A 13,957-nucleotide genomic window follows, 5' to 3' on the forward strand; every position below is an offset into this window, starting at 1 on the left:
GGCAGGGAAGTACAGACCCCCCCCCATCCCCCCCAGCCAGGGCTGGGAGCAAGCGCTGGCCCCAGCCGGGCTGTCAGGGAAGGAGGAATCAGCACAGAGCTCGGCACCAATGGCCTCCAGCTGCTGGGCTCACTGAGCTATTGGAAACACATGTTGGTTGGAGAGAAATAAAAAAAGCAGCTGAACTTCCAGGCAACGGCTGTTAGCTGGGGGGTGAGAGAAACCAGAGCCAGGGCTGGAGGGGCTCTGGTGGGGGATGAGGCTCCACAGCACTGCCTGCACAGCCCTGGGGACAGCAGCCTCTGTGCAGGTCAAGCATCTGCAGGATGTAACACTGGACACACTTGTAAGGGTTAAAAACCCAAAGCAATTAAAGTTGGAGCACAGCTAATGCTGCAACACCCTGACCTGCCAAGGCAGGGGCTGCAGATTGGGGTGGAGATAAGCAGGACCAACACGCTCCACTGGCCTGAAAACGTCACCTCCTTTTGAACTGTTTTCTGCTTTATCATATTAAACCATAAACGTTTCGTTGGGCCTCTCTGCTCCAAATCAGGGGCTGGTTACACAAGAGGAGCATAACTGGCCCATGCAGTCATTTGATTCCAGTGAAGGAGGCATTTTTGGTCTACCCACTGACAGAAGCAAAACAAAGGCTTTTCTATTGGAATAAATCTCTACATGGGGAAGAGGGAAAGGATGATCCCAAACAACAACAAAAAAAGCCCCTAAGCAGACAGAGCCAGAAGTGGAAGGAATCAACACAAATCAAAAGGAAACTAAGGTCGTCTTTTATGTTGTGATACTTTAAAGTCTCAGGATGCTTTAAGTGCCCCAGATTCTCACTGCAGGCTGCATGCCTAGGAAAAAAGAATAATAAAAATAAATAAAAAATAGGGCGAGATCTGGGCCTTTGATGCTGTTGCTTGAGAAGTGCCAGATCCAGGAGAGCTCTGCTCTGAATAAACTGCATGCCACTTGCAGACTAGTCAAACAACTTACAGAATAGTCTTAAAGGGTGAAAAGGAAAACCAGCTTCTCCCCTTACAAAGGCAGGGGCATAGCAAAGAAAATTAATGTTTTGTTTGCAAAGGCTGCCTTTCAGTCCAATCTCAGTGACTGGTATCCACCCTAACCCAAGCAAGCAAGGTGACCAAAACAAAGCAAGCAGCTAACCAGAGCTCAGGAAGGCTCTGATGGCCCCTTGGAAGGGGAAACTCAATATTTTTCTGGAGCACTGAAGTTCTGCTCTGGCCCTACGAGGGCTCCAGATGCTCCAGCCCTGGGAAGGACAGCTTCACACTGTCCTCATGTTCCTCAGAAACACCAGGGAAATCCCCAAGGAAGATCCCAATGGCTGAGCTGCCCGAGCCCAGAGGTAGGAGAGGGAAGGCCCAAGGGTCTGAGTGAGGGTGGAGGGTACATACGAGTGGCCCGTGGCTGGGATGAAGTAAATGCAGCAGTGCACCCGCGTGTCGGGGATCCGCTTCTTCCGGTTGATGTTGATTTCCTCCTGCAGGTACTTCTCGTACTGGTCATTGATGAACTTCATGATGGGCTGCCAACTGCAAGGAGAAAAGAACATGACCACCTTGAGCCTCCCACCTGGTCTGGCTGCACAAAGCAGAGCCCATCAAGGTGGGGATGCTCTGTGTCATACAGAATCCCCTAAGACACACAGACAACCCCAAAACACTCACACAGGGAACGTGTGAGTTCCTGTCAGCTCCCTCTGGGCAGCAGGGAAATCCCAAACCTCGAGCATTCCCCACTTGGCAACTCCCCACAACATGGTGGGAGGGGATTTCACTGGGTGCTGCATATAAGTACCTGGTACATCCTCCCTTCTCTCCCCCAGGACCTGGCTGCTGAGCAGGGCAGGACCAGGAGCATCCCTTTGCTCCTTGTCCCATGTTGTGGCACAGGAGCAAGATTAGCATTAAACCCCCCAAAGCCCAGCCCAGCTTGTGGTGAAGAGAAAGCACCTGCCACCAGCTGGGCAGAGCAGCCCTGCCTTATCCCAGGGGGCCCATCCTGCACAGCCAGCCACTGTCCCAGGGCCTCTGGCAGAATTCAGCCTTCAGAGCCACGAGTGATGTCTGGGGACCGACCACGCTGGCACAGCTGCTCCTGGCTGCAAACAAAGGTTGTCTCATGCTGGGAACAGCAGGATGTTTGTGGGCTCTCACAGGGTCCAGGATCAGCCCCAGGGAGCATGACACCATGCTGCCACCCAAACAACCTTCTCCCCTGATCCCCGGAGAGCAGGGATGACACAGGACCAGGCTACAGCCTCCAGCACCAGGTCAGGATGTCCTGGGGCTCAGCTGCCTTCCCTCTGTTCTAGTCCCCAGCTCACCAGTTCTCATTGTTGATGTGGTCTCCAAAGCCTGGGGTGTCAATGACTGTCAGCTTCATGCGAACCCCCTTCTCTTCAATCTCTGAAACGGAGAAGAAAGCTGGGGATGAGGCAAGAGAGATGGGTGCTCTGGCCAAGCCTGCCTCCCCAATTCAGCTGGAGAGCTGCCCCTAAGGGAGAAACACACCTACACAGCTAATAACAGGCACAAATCAGCACTCCAAAAGGATGCAGCCACATCTGCCCTGAAGTGTTATCCCCCATGGCCACCTCACTTGTTCCTTTCCACCACAGTTAAGTCACTGCTGGTGGATAAAGAGAAAATAGATTTTTTTTTCTCAGCCCTGCAAGCACCTCTGGGTGGTCAAAGCCCCTTCATGCAGCAGGGAATGAAGGTTTAGTGGAGGTCCACAACTCTGGCAAGCCTCTGGAAACACAAGAGCAGGACCAAAAGCCAAAGCACCAGGTGGGATAGACAGAGCCTCACCATGAGTGATGGATTTGATTTCAATGGTCTTGGGGATCCGCTCTTCAGAAGTCGGCTGTACAGATTTCCGGCTGATTTTGGATTTGAAGAGGGTGTTGATTAACGTGGATTTCCCCAAGCCACTCTGACCTGGAAAAAAACAGGACAAACCACACTCAGCACTCCCTTGTTTCCGGGTTATTTTTTCAGGGACCAGGGGATGGGGATGCTGATGGACTCAGCCTGCACTGGGTCTGCAGGAGGGAGGGAAGAGGAGCAGCTGCTCTCTTGCAGCCTCCCCAGCTCAAGGAGCTTGAGTTCATCCTGGACAGGAGGATGCTGTGGGCAGCAAGTCCCTCTCCTGCCTCAGAAACAGCTGGCTTGCTGGGAGCCAGCAGGGAAGAGCCAACTCTTTGCATCCAGCCAAAATCCCCCAGGACAGGCAGACACCATCAGCATTGTTTTGAGGTCTATGGTGACACCCTGAAGTCCTGAAGAAGGACACACAGACCAGGGAATGAGGGCTTTTACCCTCCTGCAGCCTCACCCCTCCAGCTCTACACAGAAGACTGAGGAGCAGCTTGGCAAGTCCTTAGGCTGGAGAGGATTAACAGAAGCCACTGCCTGTGAAACCTCAGCCCTGCAGCATCCACGGCTGCTTCCCAGCCCGACCCACTTTTGCAACTGGACCAGCTGGCTGCAAGGACCCTTTCAGGCAGGTCCAAGCCAGGAGCTTCTCTGAATCCCATAAACAACTACCAGGAAGCACATCAGATTCCACAACAAAAAACCAGCTTTTACAGAGAAGTGTTCCTGTGTTTTATATCCTGAAGCTGAGGTCAGTCCATGCAGAAAGGAGACCAGTAGCTCTCAAGACTCCAGACCAGTTGTCCCACAAGCTCAAAGAATAATTTTTCCAGAGCAAAGTAACCAGAGCAACCCCTTAAGCCCCAGGGAGCAGACACTTAGCTCCTGTGCCCCCCACACATCTCCTGTGCACACCATGCCCAGTCCTGCTCCCTGATCAACTGAACAGCAACTGGGAGCTGAGCTGGCAACACTTCCCATGGCACGTTGCAATCCAGAGCTGGAAAACCCTGCTCACCAGCCACTGTCACAGCTGGGCTGCAGAAGAAATACATGGAGCAGGCTGGAGGCTAGTGTTCCTAAACCCTCTGCTTCCTGAAAACCCATGAGACCAATGCAAACAGGTCTGGAGTGGTGAATGCAGAGAGCCAAAGCCAAGCTCTCCTTGCACTGTGCTGATCATTAAATGGAGCCCCTGGGGAGAGGGGGTAGGGTGGAGAAATGCTGCTCCTGGCAGTCCATCCCTGCCTTCCTGCCTGTCCAAGCTGCTGGAACAGGACTGCCTGGAAAAGGACCAGGGCAAGAACAGCAAGCAGGGACAGATATGACTGTCCCTACTGAATTGTGGCCACATGCTGACCCTGCCAAGTGATGGATGTGGCTGCACCCTGGGGACCCGCTGGCTGAGCACAGGGCAGTCCTGCTCCCACCTCCTCTGGTTTGTAGCCCAGCACGTTTGCAGGAGCTGAAATCAGGCAGAGAAAGAGCAGCTGAGCCTCACTCTGCTGGGGCAGCTCTGCTCTCCTCTCCTTCCAGCTGTTCTGCAATAACTGAACACAGAGAAGATGGTCTATGCTTAAAAAAAAAACCAAAACTCAAAGCACTTTTTTTCTTCCTCATCTCCACAGCCTTGAACAACACAAGGCTAATCTGACCTCAGCCTGATGCCTCCAGAGCTTTGGTTAGGCTGGTAAATCCTTTTGAACAGGGACCCTGGTACACAGGATATTCAAAACACCTCATCTCAAGGCTGAGGTGCAGGCAGTGATGCTCAATTCCCATCACCAGCAATGTTCCATTCCCACCTCCCTCCTCGCACCTCTCTGTGAAAAAGCAACTGCAACAACTTCAATGTAAGAACTTGCAGCGTAGACTGGAGAGGAGTAAAGGAGATAAACTAATCCCTAGAAGCTCAACTGTCCCCTGGAGAACTGCAGTGGGGTGAGGGGTGGCTGCTGCCTCCCAGTCCCAGCAGAGCATCCCCGAGGTGCTGTTCCTCCCGCATCCCCCCCTGCATCTTCTGGGAGGGCCAGAGCTTGACTTGTTTATGCTGCCACAAATTTCCCAGCCTGTAAACAGTCAGCCCAGAGCCTGCCAAGGCAAGAACAATGTTTTCCAGCCTTACTGAAGCACAGGCTTTCATACCACACACAGTGCTGCCAAGGCAAAGCTGGGCCCTTTCCTGAACATCCCTCCACATCTGCAAAGCAGAAAGCTGAGTGCGTGGCTGTGGCACAACCTTCTCACAGAAGGACGAGTGCCTCTTCTGGCAGACAAATGGGGGCTCAGCTCCTGCAATCTCACAGACTCTCAGGATCAGTGATGCACAATCCCTCCACCCCTGGAGTGCTGCTCCACTGGTAACAAAAAGCTGGCTTTGTTAAAATACCTTGCAAAAACTGGCTCTGCAGTGACCAGGCTGGAAGCGATCTCCCAGCCTGAGGAGCCCTCCCCATACATCAATTGGTACAGGAAAATATCGAAATAGGAAAGGCAGAGCATCAGCACAGCTCACTGAGAAGCCACAGCACACTAATGCCTTGTACAGAATTAGCAAACTATGGAGCAGACCCTCTTGTGACTCCAGGAAGCCCCCTGAGGGCTCTTACCCCACAGGCATCCCCACGCAAACCCACAACCCTACAGACCTCCTTGCAGCAGGAAGAAGGCTGGTGAGACCCCACCATCACAATATCTCCCCTGGGGAGAGACCCTGGCACTGGGACCCCAGGGGCTGCAGGAGCACTGAACCCCACAGCAGGAGCTGCAGCCAGAGCAGCAGTGATGTAGCCAAGTGGCCTCAAGCTGAAATAAAGCTCCTTCATCCCATCCACCCCACAGCCTTGGAAAGGTAATGAACAGGGTTTAAGATTTGGATGCACAAGCTTCCAGTCCTCCCCACATGTGGACACCCTTTGGGACACTCTCATCTCCCCCGATGTCACACTGCAGGTCTGCAAAGGAGACACAAGTAGCAGAAGCAGTTCAAGCCAAAAAATCCAACTATGCAAAACTCTCTTCCTGGCCTTTATTCCCACCAGCAAACCACATATGGCATTTCTCCCCTGGCAGCATGGCTGCCTCTGCTCTCTAAGCTGCTCAGCACAGTCTCCTAAATACAAGAATGCCAAAACTCACATTCCAAATTTTAGCTAACTTGCTGGAAATACTAGCAAAGACCAAGGCTCTACTACCCCAACAGTGCAGCCCCTTGAGCCCCAAGGAACCAACAGCTTCAACCAGCAAAGGGCTCCCAGGAGAGCAGGCAAGGAGATGCTGCAGCTCTCTGCAAGGTGATGGTGATCTCTGACAATGCCCTCCAGGACATGCCTATGGGTAACGTGCCCCAGGATGCTGGGAGGAGCAGGGGACCATTGGCTGCATTCCATCAGTTTTAACAACAGCTGAATCCAAGCCATCTCCCTGGGAACAGGAACTGCAGACTCCTAAGGCAAAGACCCCAGTGCTGAGCCCGAGGCTGCTGCTCCCATGGAGGCTCCAGACAGGACAAACATTTTCCCAGAAGAACAAAACAACTGGCTGAGCATCTGGCATGGGGATAGAACTCACCCACAACCATGATGTTGAACTCGAACCCCTGCTTCATGGCTTTCCTTCTCATCTGCTCCAGGATGGCATCAATCCCCACGTAGCCAAAGTCTGCACTTGGCCTCTCCGGTCGCGTCGGCGCCGCCTGCTTGGGGCCGGCATCCCGGGGAGCGTCCGTCATTCCGGGTGCCTGGCTGGGAACTGCCTCTGGACCTGTGGAGGCAACAAGAGGGTGGTGAGGGGTGGCAGGCAGTGCTGAGCACGCTGGAATGCTGCCCCTGGCAGGGAATGAAAGGAGCTGCCTGTTGCATCTGAAGCAGGAATAAAGCATGGGTAGGAACTCCGGAAGGCACGTGGGATTTTCCTTCACCCGTCATGACGTTAAATTTGAGATTTCCCTCTGAACTTACTGGATTCCCCTTGATCTCTGCCCTCATCACCAAGTCTGCTGCAGCAAAGAGATGCTGCTACATGGGGAGCAGCTACACCAGGTCCATAAGCAACAGATCAGAGGAGAGAGACCTGGTACCAAGCAAGAACTCGGCACAAGTCCAGGAGTTTATGTAGTGAGTGACAAAGGCTCCGAGCCCAGGCACTGCTGGTAAAGTCCTGCAGACCTGCCTGCCTGCTGCTCCCAACCACTGTCATTACAGCACTGTGCAGAAGGCTGGGGAATGCCTTGTGGCCACATTTCAGGATGAACTTTGCAAAGAAAAATCCTTAATGTCTACCAACATTGCCTGCCCTCCTCCAGCTCCAGCTGACATGGCACAGAGGCTGCTGGCCTTGATTTGCTTCTTAAAAAACCAGAAACCAGTGCTTCTGCATTGATTAAGGTTTGGACTTGATGACCTCAGAGGTCCTTTCCAACCTGGCTGATTCTGTGTATGAAAAGGATTGCTCCAGATAACACCAAGAAAGCCACGAAGCTTCCACAATGCTCCCTTGTTCTGCCAATATCCAACCAAGGAGCCCAAACTCTTCGGTTTGCTGCTGTGTCACAGCACTCATCTCCCCTGTGTGACAGCTCCAGATGAGAAGAACCAAACGTGCACTTACTGCCTTATTTAACACCTTCACAACACAAACTGGGGAACCATCCACTCCTCCAGGCACCAGGCTGGGGCATCTGCCACCAGGAAGCCCTGCCCCACATTGCCTGCAGTGGATATAGCAGATAACCTGAAGGCAAAGCATGCACAAGGTCAGCCTGGTTCTTGCAAGAGCTCCTGGAAGTCTCAACTGTGCAGGACAAACCCCTCAAATGCAGGCAGGGAGAGGCAGATTTTAGGAAACTTCTGAGAGCCCTCCCTCTCCCAGGCTGTTGCTGATTGATGCTGAAGCCCCTACAACCACCAGCCTAAGCAAGCATTTTATTTTCCATAAGCTTTTTGCAGTGCTTCTAAAAAACATTGTTTACTATATTATTACTATTAAAACCATTATTATTTGCCAAGCCAAGTCCTGATCCTCATTCCTTCAGACAAGGATATGGTGCTCAGCTCACCTCCTCACCCCACTGTCATTTCTGGCCTTTGAGGAGGTGCTGCCTGTTTTTTATTCCCTCCCACCAAAGGGATTTGTCCATAGGAATGTGGCTGGTCCAAATGGACTCCTCTGAGCACAAGCTCACCATCATTTTTCCTCCAGTGAGGGGCAGGTACAGTATCAGACAGAACCTGCTGGGATCTGCAAGGCAGAAGTGCTCCTTTCCTGCGAGCACAGCACACTTCCACATGCTCAAATACTGACCAAGCAGGAAAAAAAATACATAGAAATAATAAAAAGCAAAGCCAAAAGACTATTGGGCCATTTTGAACACTTTTTTCCAACTCTCAGTCCAGGCTGTGCATAGCAGCATTACTCACAGAGCTGCCAGAGAGCAAACCCACTGCAGCAGTCACACAGGGCAGCAGCTGCCTCCTCTCCAGTGGATTTGGGCTCTTGCACAGCTGGTAACACCCTGCCATGCTGCTCCTTACAGAGCTGACCAGCCCAGCACGCCTGCAGATCCTGAATGAGCCCCATTCCAAAACAGCAAAGCCAAGAAATGGAAAAAAAAATCCCTACATACTACTCAAAAACCACCTAAGTCATGTGGAAAATACACTGCCAGCAGCAGGGCTGGGTTGTGCAAGGGTTTTAACTCCTGCAGGGCGAAGTGGCACAGGTAAGGTCCAGTAGCATGCACAGAAAAATTAAAAATTAAACAAATGGACTAGAAAGCCCCCCCTCTGCTTGTGATAAAGGCCAGGAGCATCTCCAGCACCTCCTCACTGTTGCTCATCTCTTTATCTCCCATAACCAGCAGCGTGCAGAAGGAGCTGATCCCTCCCTGGGCAGGGGGATGTGAAGGAAAACCTGGCAGATGCTCCGTGCTGCTCTGACACGTGGCCTTCAGTGCAAGAAGGGTTCAAGACTCCCCAGCCCCCAAGACAAAAGCCACAGGAAGCACAGAAGGATGTCAGGTGGCAGTTTGTCACAGTGTGTCACCGCAGTTTGTCACCCGGGATGTGCTCAGCCAGCAGAGCCCGTGCTGCTTCCCACCAAGGAAAAAGTGATTCTAAGGACAGTTTCTTCTAGAACCTGGCTCCTTTTTGGGAAAACATAAAATAAAAATTAATCTATTTGAGCTAGGAGAGGCAAGCAGGGATGCAAGGACACGAATGCCTTGGTGGCACCAGCAGACTCCCAGAGGAAATGCTGCAACCCAGATCACCACTTTTCCTTTGAGCTTCCCAGCACCAAACTGGTATTTTCCTACAAGGACTCCAGCATCCCACTTGACTCCAAGAGGTTTTAGCCAGCAGAGGCAAGATGTGGCTGAGCTGAAGGACCACAGTGTGGCACAGGGGGAAGCTGTGCCAGGTGCCATGGATCACTCCTGGCAGACACTTGTTTGAAAGAGAAAGATCCTAAAAGTAAATTGGAACAGAAGCAGTGGCTGCCCAGGACACGGTACAGGCAGGTCCTGTTCTTGTTTGACCCACACTCTCTGCAGGGACACTGTCAGTGCCAGCACCACCAAGGTGACCCCTCCAGAACACTGCCAAGAAGGTTAATAAACACCCAATACTGTAATTCCTTGGCAAGAACAGGATGGAATCTCACACACCATTGCTCCACCAGTGCCACTGTAACATGACCTCATGTCCCTCCTATGGGCAGGGAGGCTGGGGAAGAGCCCAGGCTGATGGGGACAGAGAGCCCAGGGCCTGCAGCTCCCTCTGGCTCACCAGTTCCTGGATAAACAGGGAGCACATGGGAACACAGGCTTGGGCCATATTTAGACCTCTGCCAAGGAAACCCTCTCCACGTGAGCATCAGAGATGGTGAGACTATCAGGGTAGCCAGCAGCCTGGGTGCCAGGCTGACTCAGGACAGCTGCTCCAAAGTTGGTTTTGCCAAAGTCTCTGGGTTGTTGTGCTGTAACTGATGCATGTCAGGCATGAGCCAAACCCAACATCTGTGAATCAGGAGATGAAAGGCACCCTGAGGGGAGGGGAGCCCTGAGGAGCCCCTGGGGACCCCCCCACTCCTCCAGGCAGCTGGAGGCTGTGCATGGGCAGCTGTGGGATGGACTTGAAGAGCTAGAAGCACCCAGAGGAGAAGGATGCTGCAGTGGGGATAACCCCCCTTCCCTCCATACAGCAGAGACTAGAAACACCAAAGGCTTCCAGATTTGTTGGATGGGTTCACAGAAACACAAAGAGAAGATTCACGGCAGCAAAGAGCAGTGCAGGGTGTGAAAACACAACAGCTTCCCAGGCAGCTGAACATCAGCAGATGCTTTTGGGGAAGCAGTGCAGACCACCTAACCTTTCACTTTTGAAGGACAGTTGTCTTAAAAAATTGCATCTGCAGAGTGTAATAAAGATGTATTCAGAACCAAAGATTAAATTCGTAGTTCCTGGTTAACTCCAGCTGGCCAGCAGGACTGCAACATGCACAGCCTTGGGGGCCTCTCCCCTTTGCACACCAAGCTGGTAACCACAAGCCATGGAAACGGATCCAACAGGCAGAGGAGGTGGCAAAGCCACAGCTTTCCCTTCCAAGGGGACAGAAGGAGTTGGGAGGGAGCAAACCCAGTGTGGCTCAGACACTGCTGCTTTCTTCAGCTGCCCAGTCAGAGCGCCTGTGGGATGCCCGATGCTGAATGGGGCAGATCCCTGATGCTGGTCCCAAGGGAGGGCCCAGCCTGGCACACAGAGCCACCACCGCACCCCTGCAGCACTGGGGTGCAACTAAGGGACATTTGTTATTCAGTTGCAATCATCTGTCCCTGGCTGGCAGAGCCGGGCCAGAGCTGGAACCTGTCCCTCACATCCCTGGGCACCAGACGATGGCTTCAGGCTGGCAGCCAGCCCAGGTCTGCCTACCAACCAGTTACATTTCCTTCTCAGCTTTTATTTCCAACCAGGTGCTAGTAGGCACGACCCAGAAATAGCAGAGGATGCTTAACTACACTTTGTCAGACCAAATCCACCCACGAGCTTTCAGAGGGGTGGCCAGATGCCTCCTGAGCATCCAAGATGCTCCAGGCTTGAAGCCTTTCACTCACGCTGGGGGATAAACCCATTTTCAGAGATCAAAACAGGAGTCAGTGACTCCTGCTCTGGAGAGAGTGCTTCAGTAAAGTGACCAGGCAGGGCCACAACACTGAGCCATGAGCATGCACGACACACAGCTGCAGAGGTTGAGCAGTCCCTGTTCCTGCTGTCCCCACTCACCATGTCTGCTTCTGTCCCCACTGCACACTTCTCCCTCCCCATGCTGGAAGCCATCCTCTACAGCTCACCCCTCTGAAGACACAGATTCTCCAGATCTCCCCATCTCTGCTTCCCTTCCCAGCTTAACCCTCTGCCTTCCTCAGGCCCTACTTGAGGGTGTTGCTGGGCTGGGATGCAGCAAGCTCACCCCAGAGGTCAAACCATGGTGCCAGCTCCACCTGGACACAACCTGGAAGGCTCACAAACTGCTGCCTGCAAGCTCATGCACAAGCCCCCGACCTCTCCTGCCTTGATGCACCCCAGGTAGGGCATGAAGATGACCACCACCCTGTCTGGCCCAGACATGTGCCAGCCCTGGCAGCCCAGCCAGCAGCCCCACATCCTCCTTACTCCAACCACGTGAGGCAGCAGCTCTGAGCACTTAGCAGACCTGCAGGAGCTATCGGGCAGTTCTCCTGTTTGCCCAGAGATCACAAACAACACAAAGTCCTGCTTGCTCTCCAGTCTTGCAAACCGAGCCTCGGGGGTCTCCGGCCACGCAGCCCCAGGAGCTCCCTCCAGTCAGCAGCTTCCCAGGGAGGTGCAGTGAGAGCTGGGGACAATCCCATGGCAGGGCAACTCTCTTGCCAGCAGAAGTTGCTCCACCAACCAGCCTCACACAGCAAAACGCCAGCAGCCAGCCCAGCTCCCGCTCCCCACAGAGGCTCTGCGTGCCCGTGGGTCCAAATTCCACAAAGCCAATTCCCCGGTGGACCCCCTCCCAATCCCCTATCCACCTTGGGAAACGTGTTCAGCACAGGAGAGACCTGGAGACTCTTCCCAGCCCCTGGGCAAGAGGAAGCACCTCTCACCCCTGTCACGGCTTCTCAGAGCTCTGTGCTTTGAAAACAAAGAGGCCGGCAGCGCTCCCAGAGCTCAGCCTGCCCAAAAAAGCGCTGCAGGGGGAGCGGGTCCCAGGGCAGACCCAGCAAGGGCACCTGGGCACAGCCCCTGGCACTGCTGCATGTGCCCAGGGCCACCCAGCTTCCCACCCGGGTCACCTCCCACGCCTGGAGAGGCGCTGGTTGCTGCAGCTACAAAAAACAGACCCAACAAGCAAACCAGAGCTGCCAGCACCCCCAGGTACCGGAGCACCCAGTGCTCAAGGAGGGATTTACATCCTGGGGTTCCAGTTAAGCTTATTATTATTATTATTGTTTTTTACTTATAATTTGGGGGGGCGAGGGGTTGTTTTGTTTTCTTTAGGGGGGTAAGGTTTTCGGTGGGTGGGTTGGTTTCTTTGTTTTTGTTTTTTGTTTTTTTATAACGCAGGGCAACTGCACCCCAGACTCACCGAAACCCCGTTGCTGGCAGGAGGGGCGGTGAGGACCCCGCAGGAGATGCCCCCCCGCACCCCCTGCGCACAGCCGCTATTCATCCCCGGACAATGCCGGCATCGCGGCCCGGCTGCCGCCAAACAACAGCCCCACTTGTGGGGTGAGAGGGGCCGCGGGGGACTGCGGGTCGAGTCCCCTCACCAGCGCCCAGGTCCCCCCGCCCCGGCACCCCCCCCACCGGGCTCGGGTGCCCATGCCCGGGGCTCTCCATGGGAACCGGCGGGACCCCTCGCGCTCTCACACCCCTCTCGCCCCCGAATTATTCAACCCCCCCCCCCCAAAAAAAAAAAAGCACTTCGCCCCCATCAGCCCCCCACTTTCGCTGCCCCCCGCCTCCGCGGAGCCCCCGCCCCCGGGCACCGGCGACTCACCCGCGGCGGCGGCGGCTCCGGCAGCCGGCGGCTCCCCGCCTCCTCCCGCGCTGCCCTCCGCCTCCTCCCCCAGCGCCCTTCCTCCTCCTCCTCCTCCTCCCCCATCACTCTGCCTTCTCCTCCCCCACTGCCCTCCTCCCCCTCCAGCCCGGCCCGGGGGGATGGAACCTCTTCCCGGGAAGTTTGTTTCGCCCCAGGGCTCTTTCCATCCCCCAGCCGCTACGAGCCCGGGGGAGGTGTCGGGGGGGAAGGGTCGGGGCTCGGGGGCTTCCACGGGAAAAGCGTGACTGGGACAAACCGGCAGCCCCAACCAGAGCAGGCTCTGGGTCCATCCCATTGCTCCAGGGACAAAGGGACTGGGGCACATACTGAGCACAGCCCTTTGGCACTCCGCGATAAGATTTGCCTTTTGCTTTCAAACATCCCAAAATTCTCCCAGCAGAGATCGAATCCAGCCCCCAGTGGGTGTTCAGGCCACTGACCAGGGGCTCACTTTGCTCTTGGGCTGCTTCTCGCATCCACCCGGGATGAGACAGCAGCCTACACCCACCAGCCTGGCTGCTTCTAAAAATCACATCAATTAAGCTGAATAAAGATATTATCTGTCTCAAAAAGCCCTTCCTGCCTTACATCTTGATTACCAGAGCTTCACCACCTCCTCTCTACCAGCAGTGGAAAGAAGGGTCCCGGCCACAGGAGGGGCAACCACCGTGCAAAGCCAACTCGCCTCTTTTGGCCTCTGGGTTCTGACATGGGGCCGTGACCTATCCCAGGATGTCAGGGGAGTTTTTCCCCCGGCTCCCTGCAGTTCTTAGATCTGCGTCCCCAGAGAAAGTCCCGCAGGGGACAAAAGGGTTAAGAGGGATTTGCACATTTGCAGCCCTCGATACCCGAAGGACTCCATTTCCCATGCACAGCCCACAAGCCAGGGGTTGGTACTTGCCCATCCCCTTTGAGCAGTTATCAGCCTCACCAGCTGCTCTCAGACTCCGGATTCAGAGACAACTCTGACACCGCAG

At 54.4% G+C, this 13,957-nt stretch overlaps 1 protein-coding gene across 6 annotated transcripts in view; it reads right to left on the bottom strand.

The window, feature by feature from the left end:
• SEPTIN9 (septin 9) overlaps positions 1-13,957 on the bottom strand; it is a 127,623-nt gene that overhangs the window by 10,700 nt on the left and 102,966 nt on the right. For 5 of the 6 annotated variants that reach the window (XM_030461708.1, XM_030461707.1, XM_030461706.1 and 2 more), the window contains 4 exons: positions 6,483-6,674; positions 2,847-2,975; positions 2,360-2,441; positions 1,428-1,565 (listed from right to left, as the gene is read on the bottom strand). In XM_030461708.1, coding sequence (XP_030317568.1) covers positions 1,428-1,565; positions 2,360-2,441; positions 2,847-2,975; positions 6,483-6,674 — 541 coding nt within the window. Of the gene's footprint in view, positions 1-1,427; positions 1,566-2,359; positions 2,442-2,846; positions 2,976-6,482; positions 6,675-12,938; positions 13,004-13,957 lie in introns of those variants that run through there. The other variant, XM_030461709.1, reaches the window with a different exon arrangement.

Source organism: Calypte anna, chromosome 18 (assembly GCF_003957555.1).
Source record: "Calypte anna isolate BGI_N300 chromosome 18, bCalAnn1_v1.p, whole genome shotgun sequence".
NCBI lineage: Eukaryota > Metazoa > Chordata > Aves > Apodiformes > Trochilidae > Calypte > Calypte anna.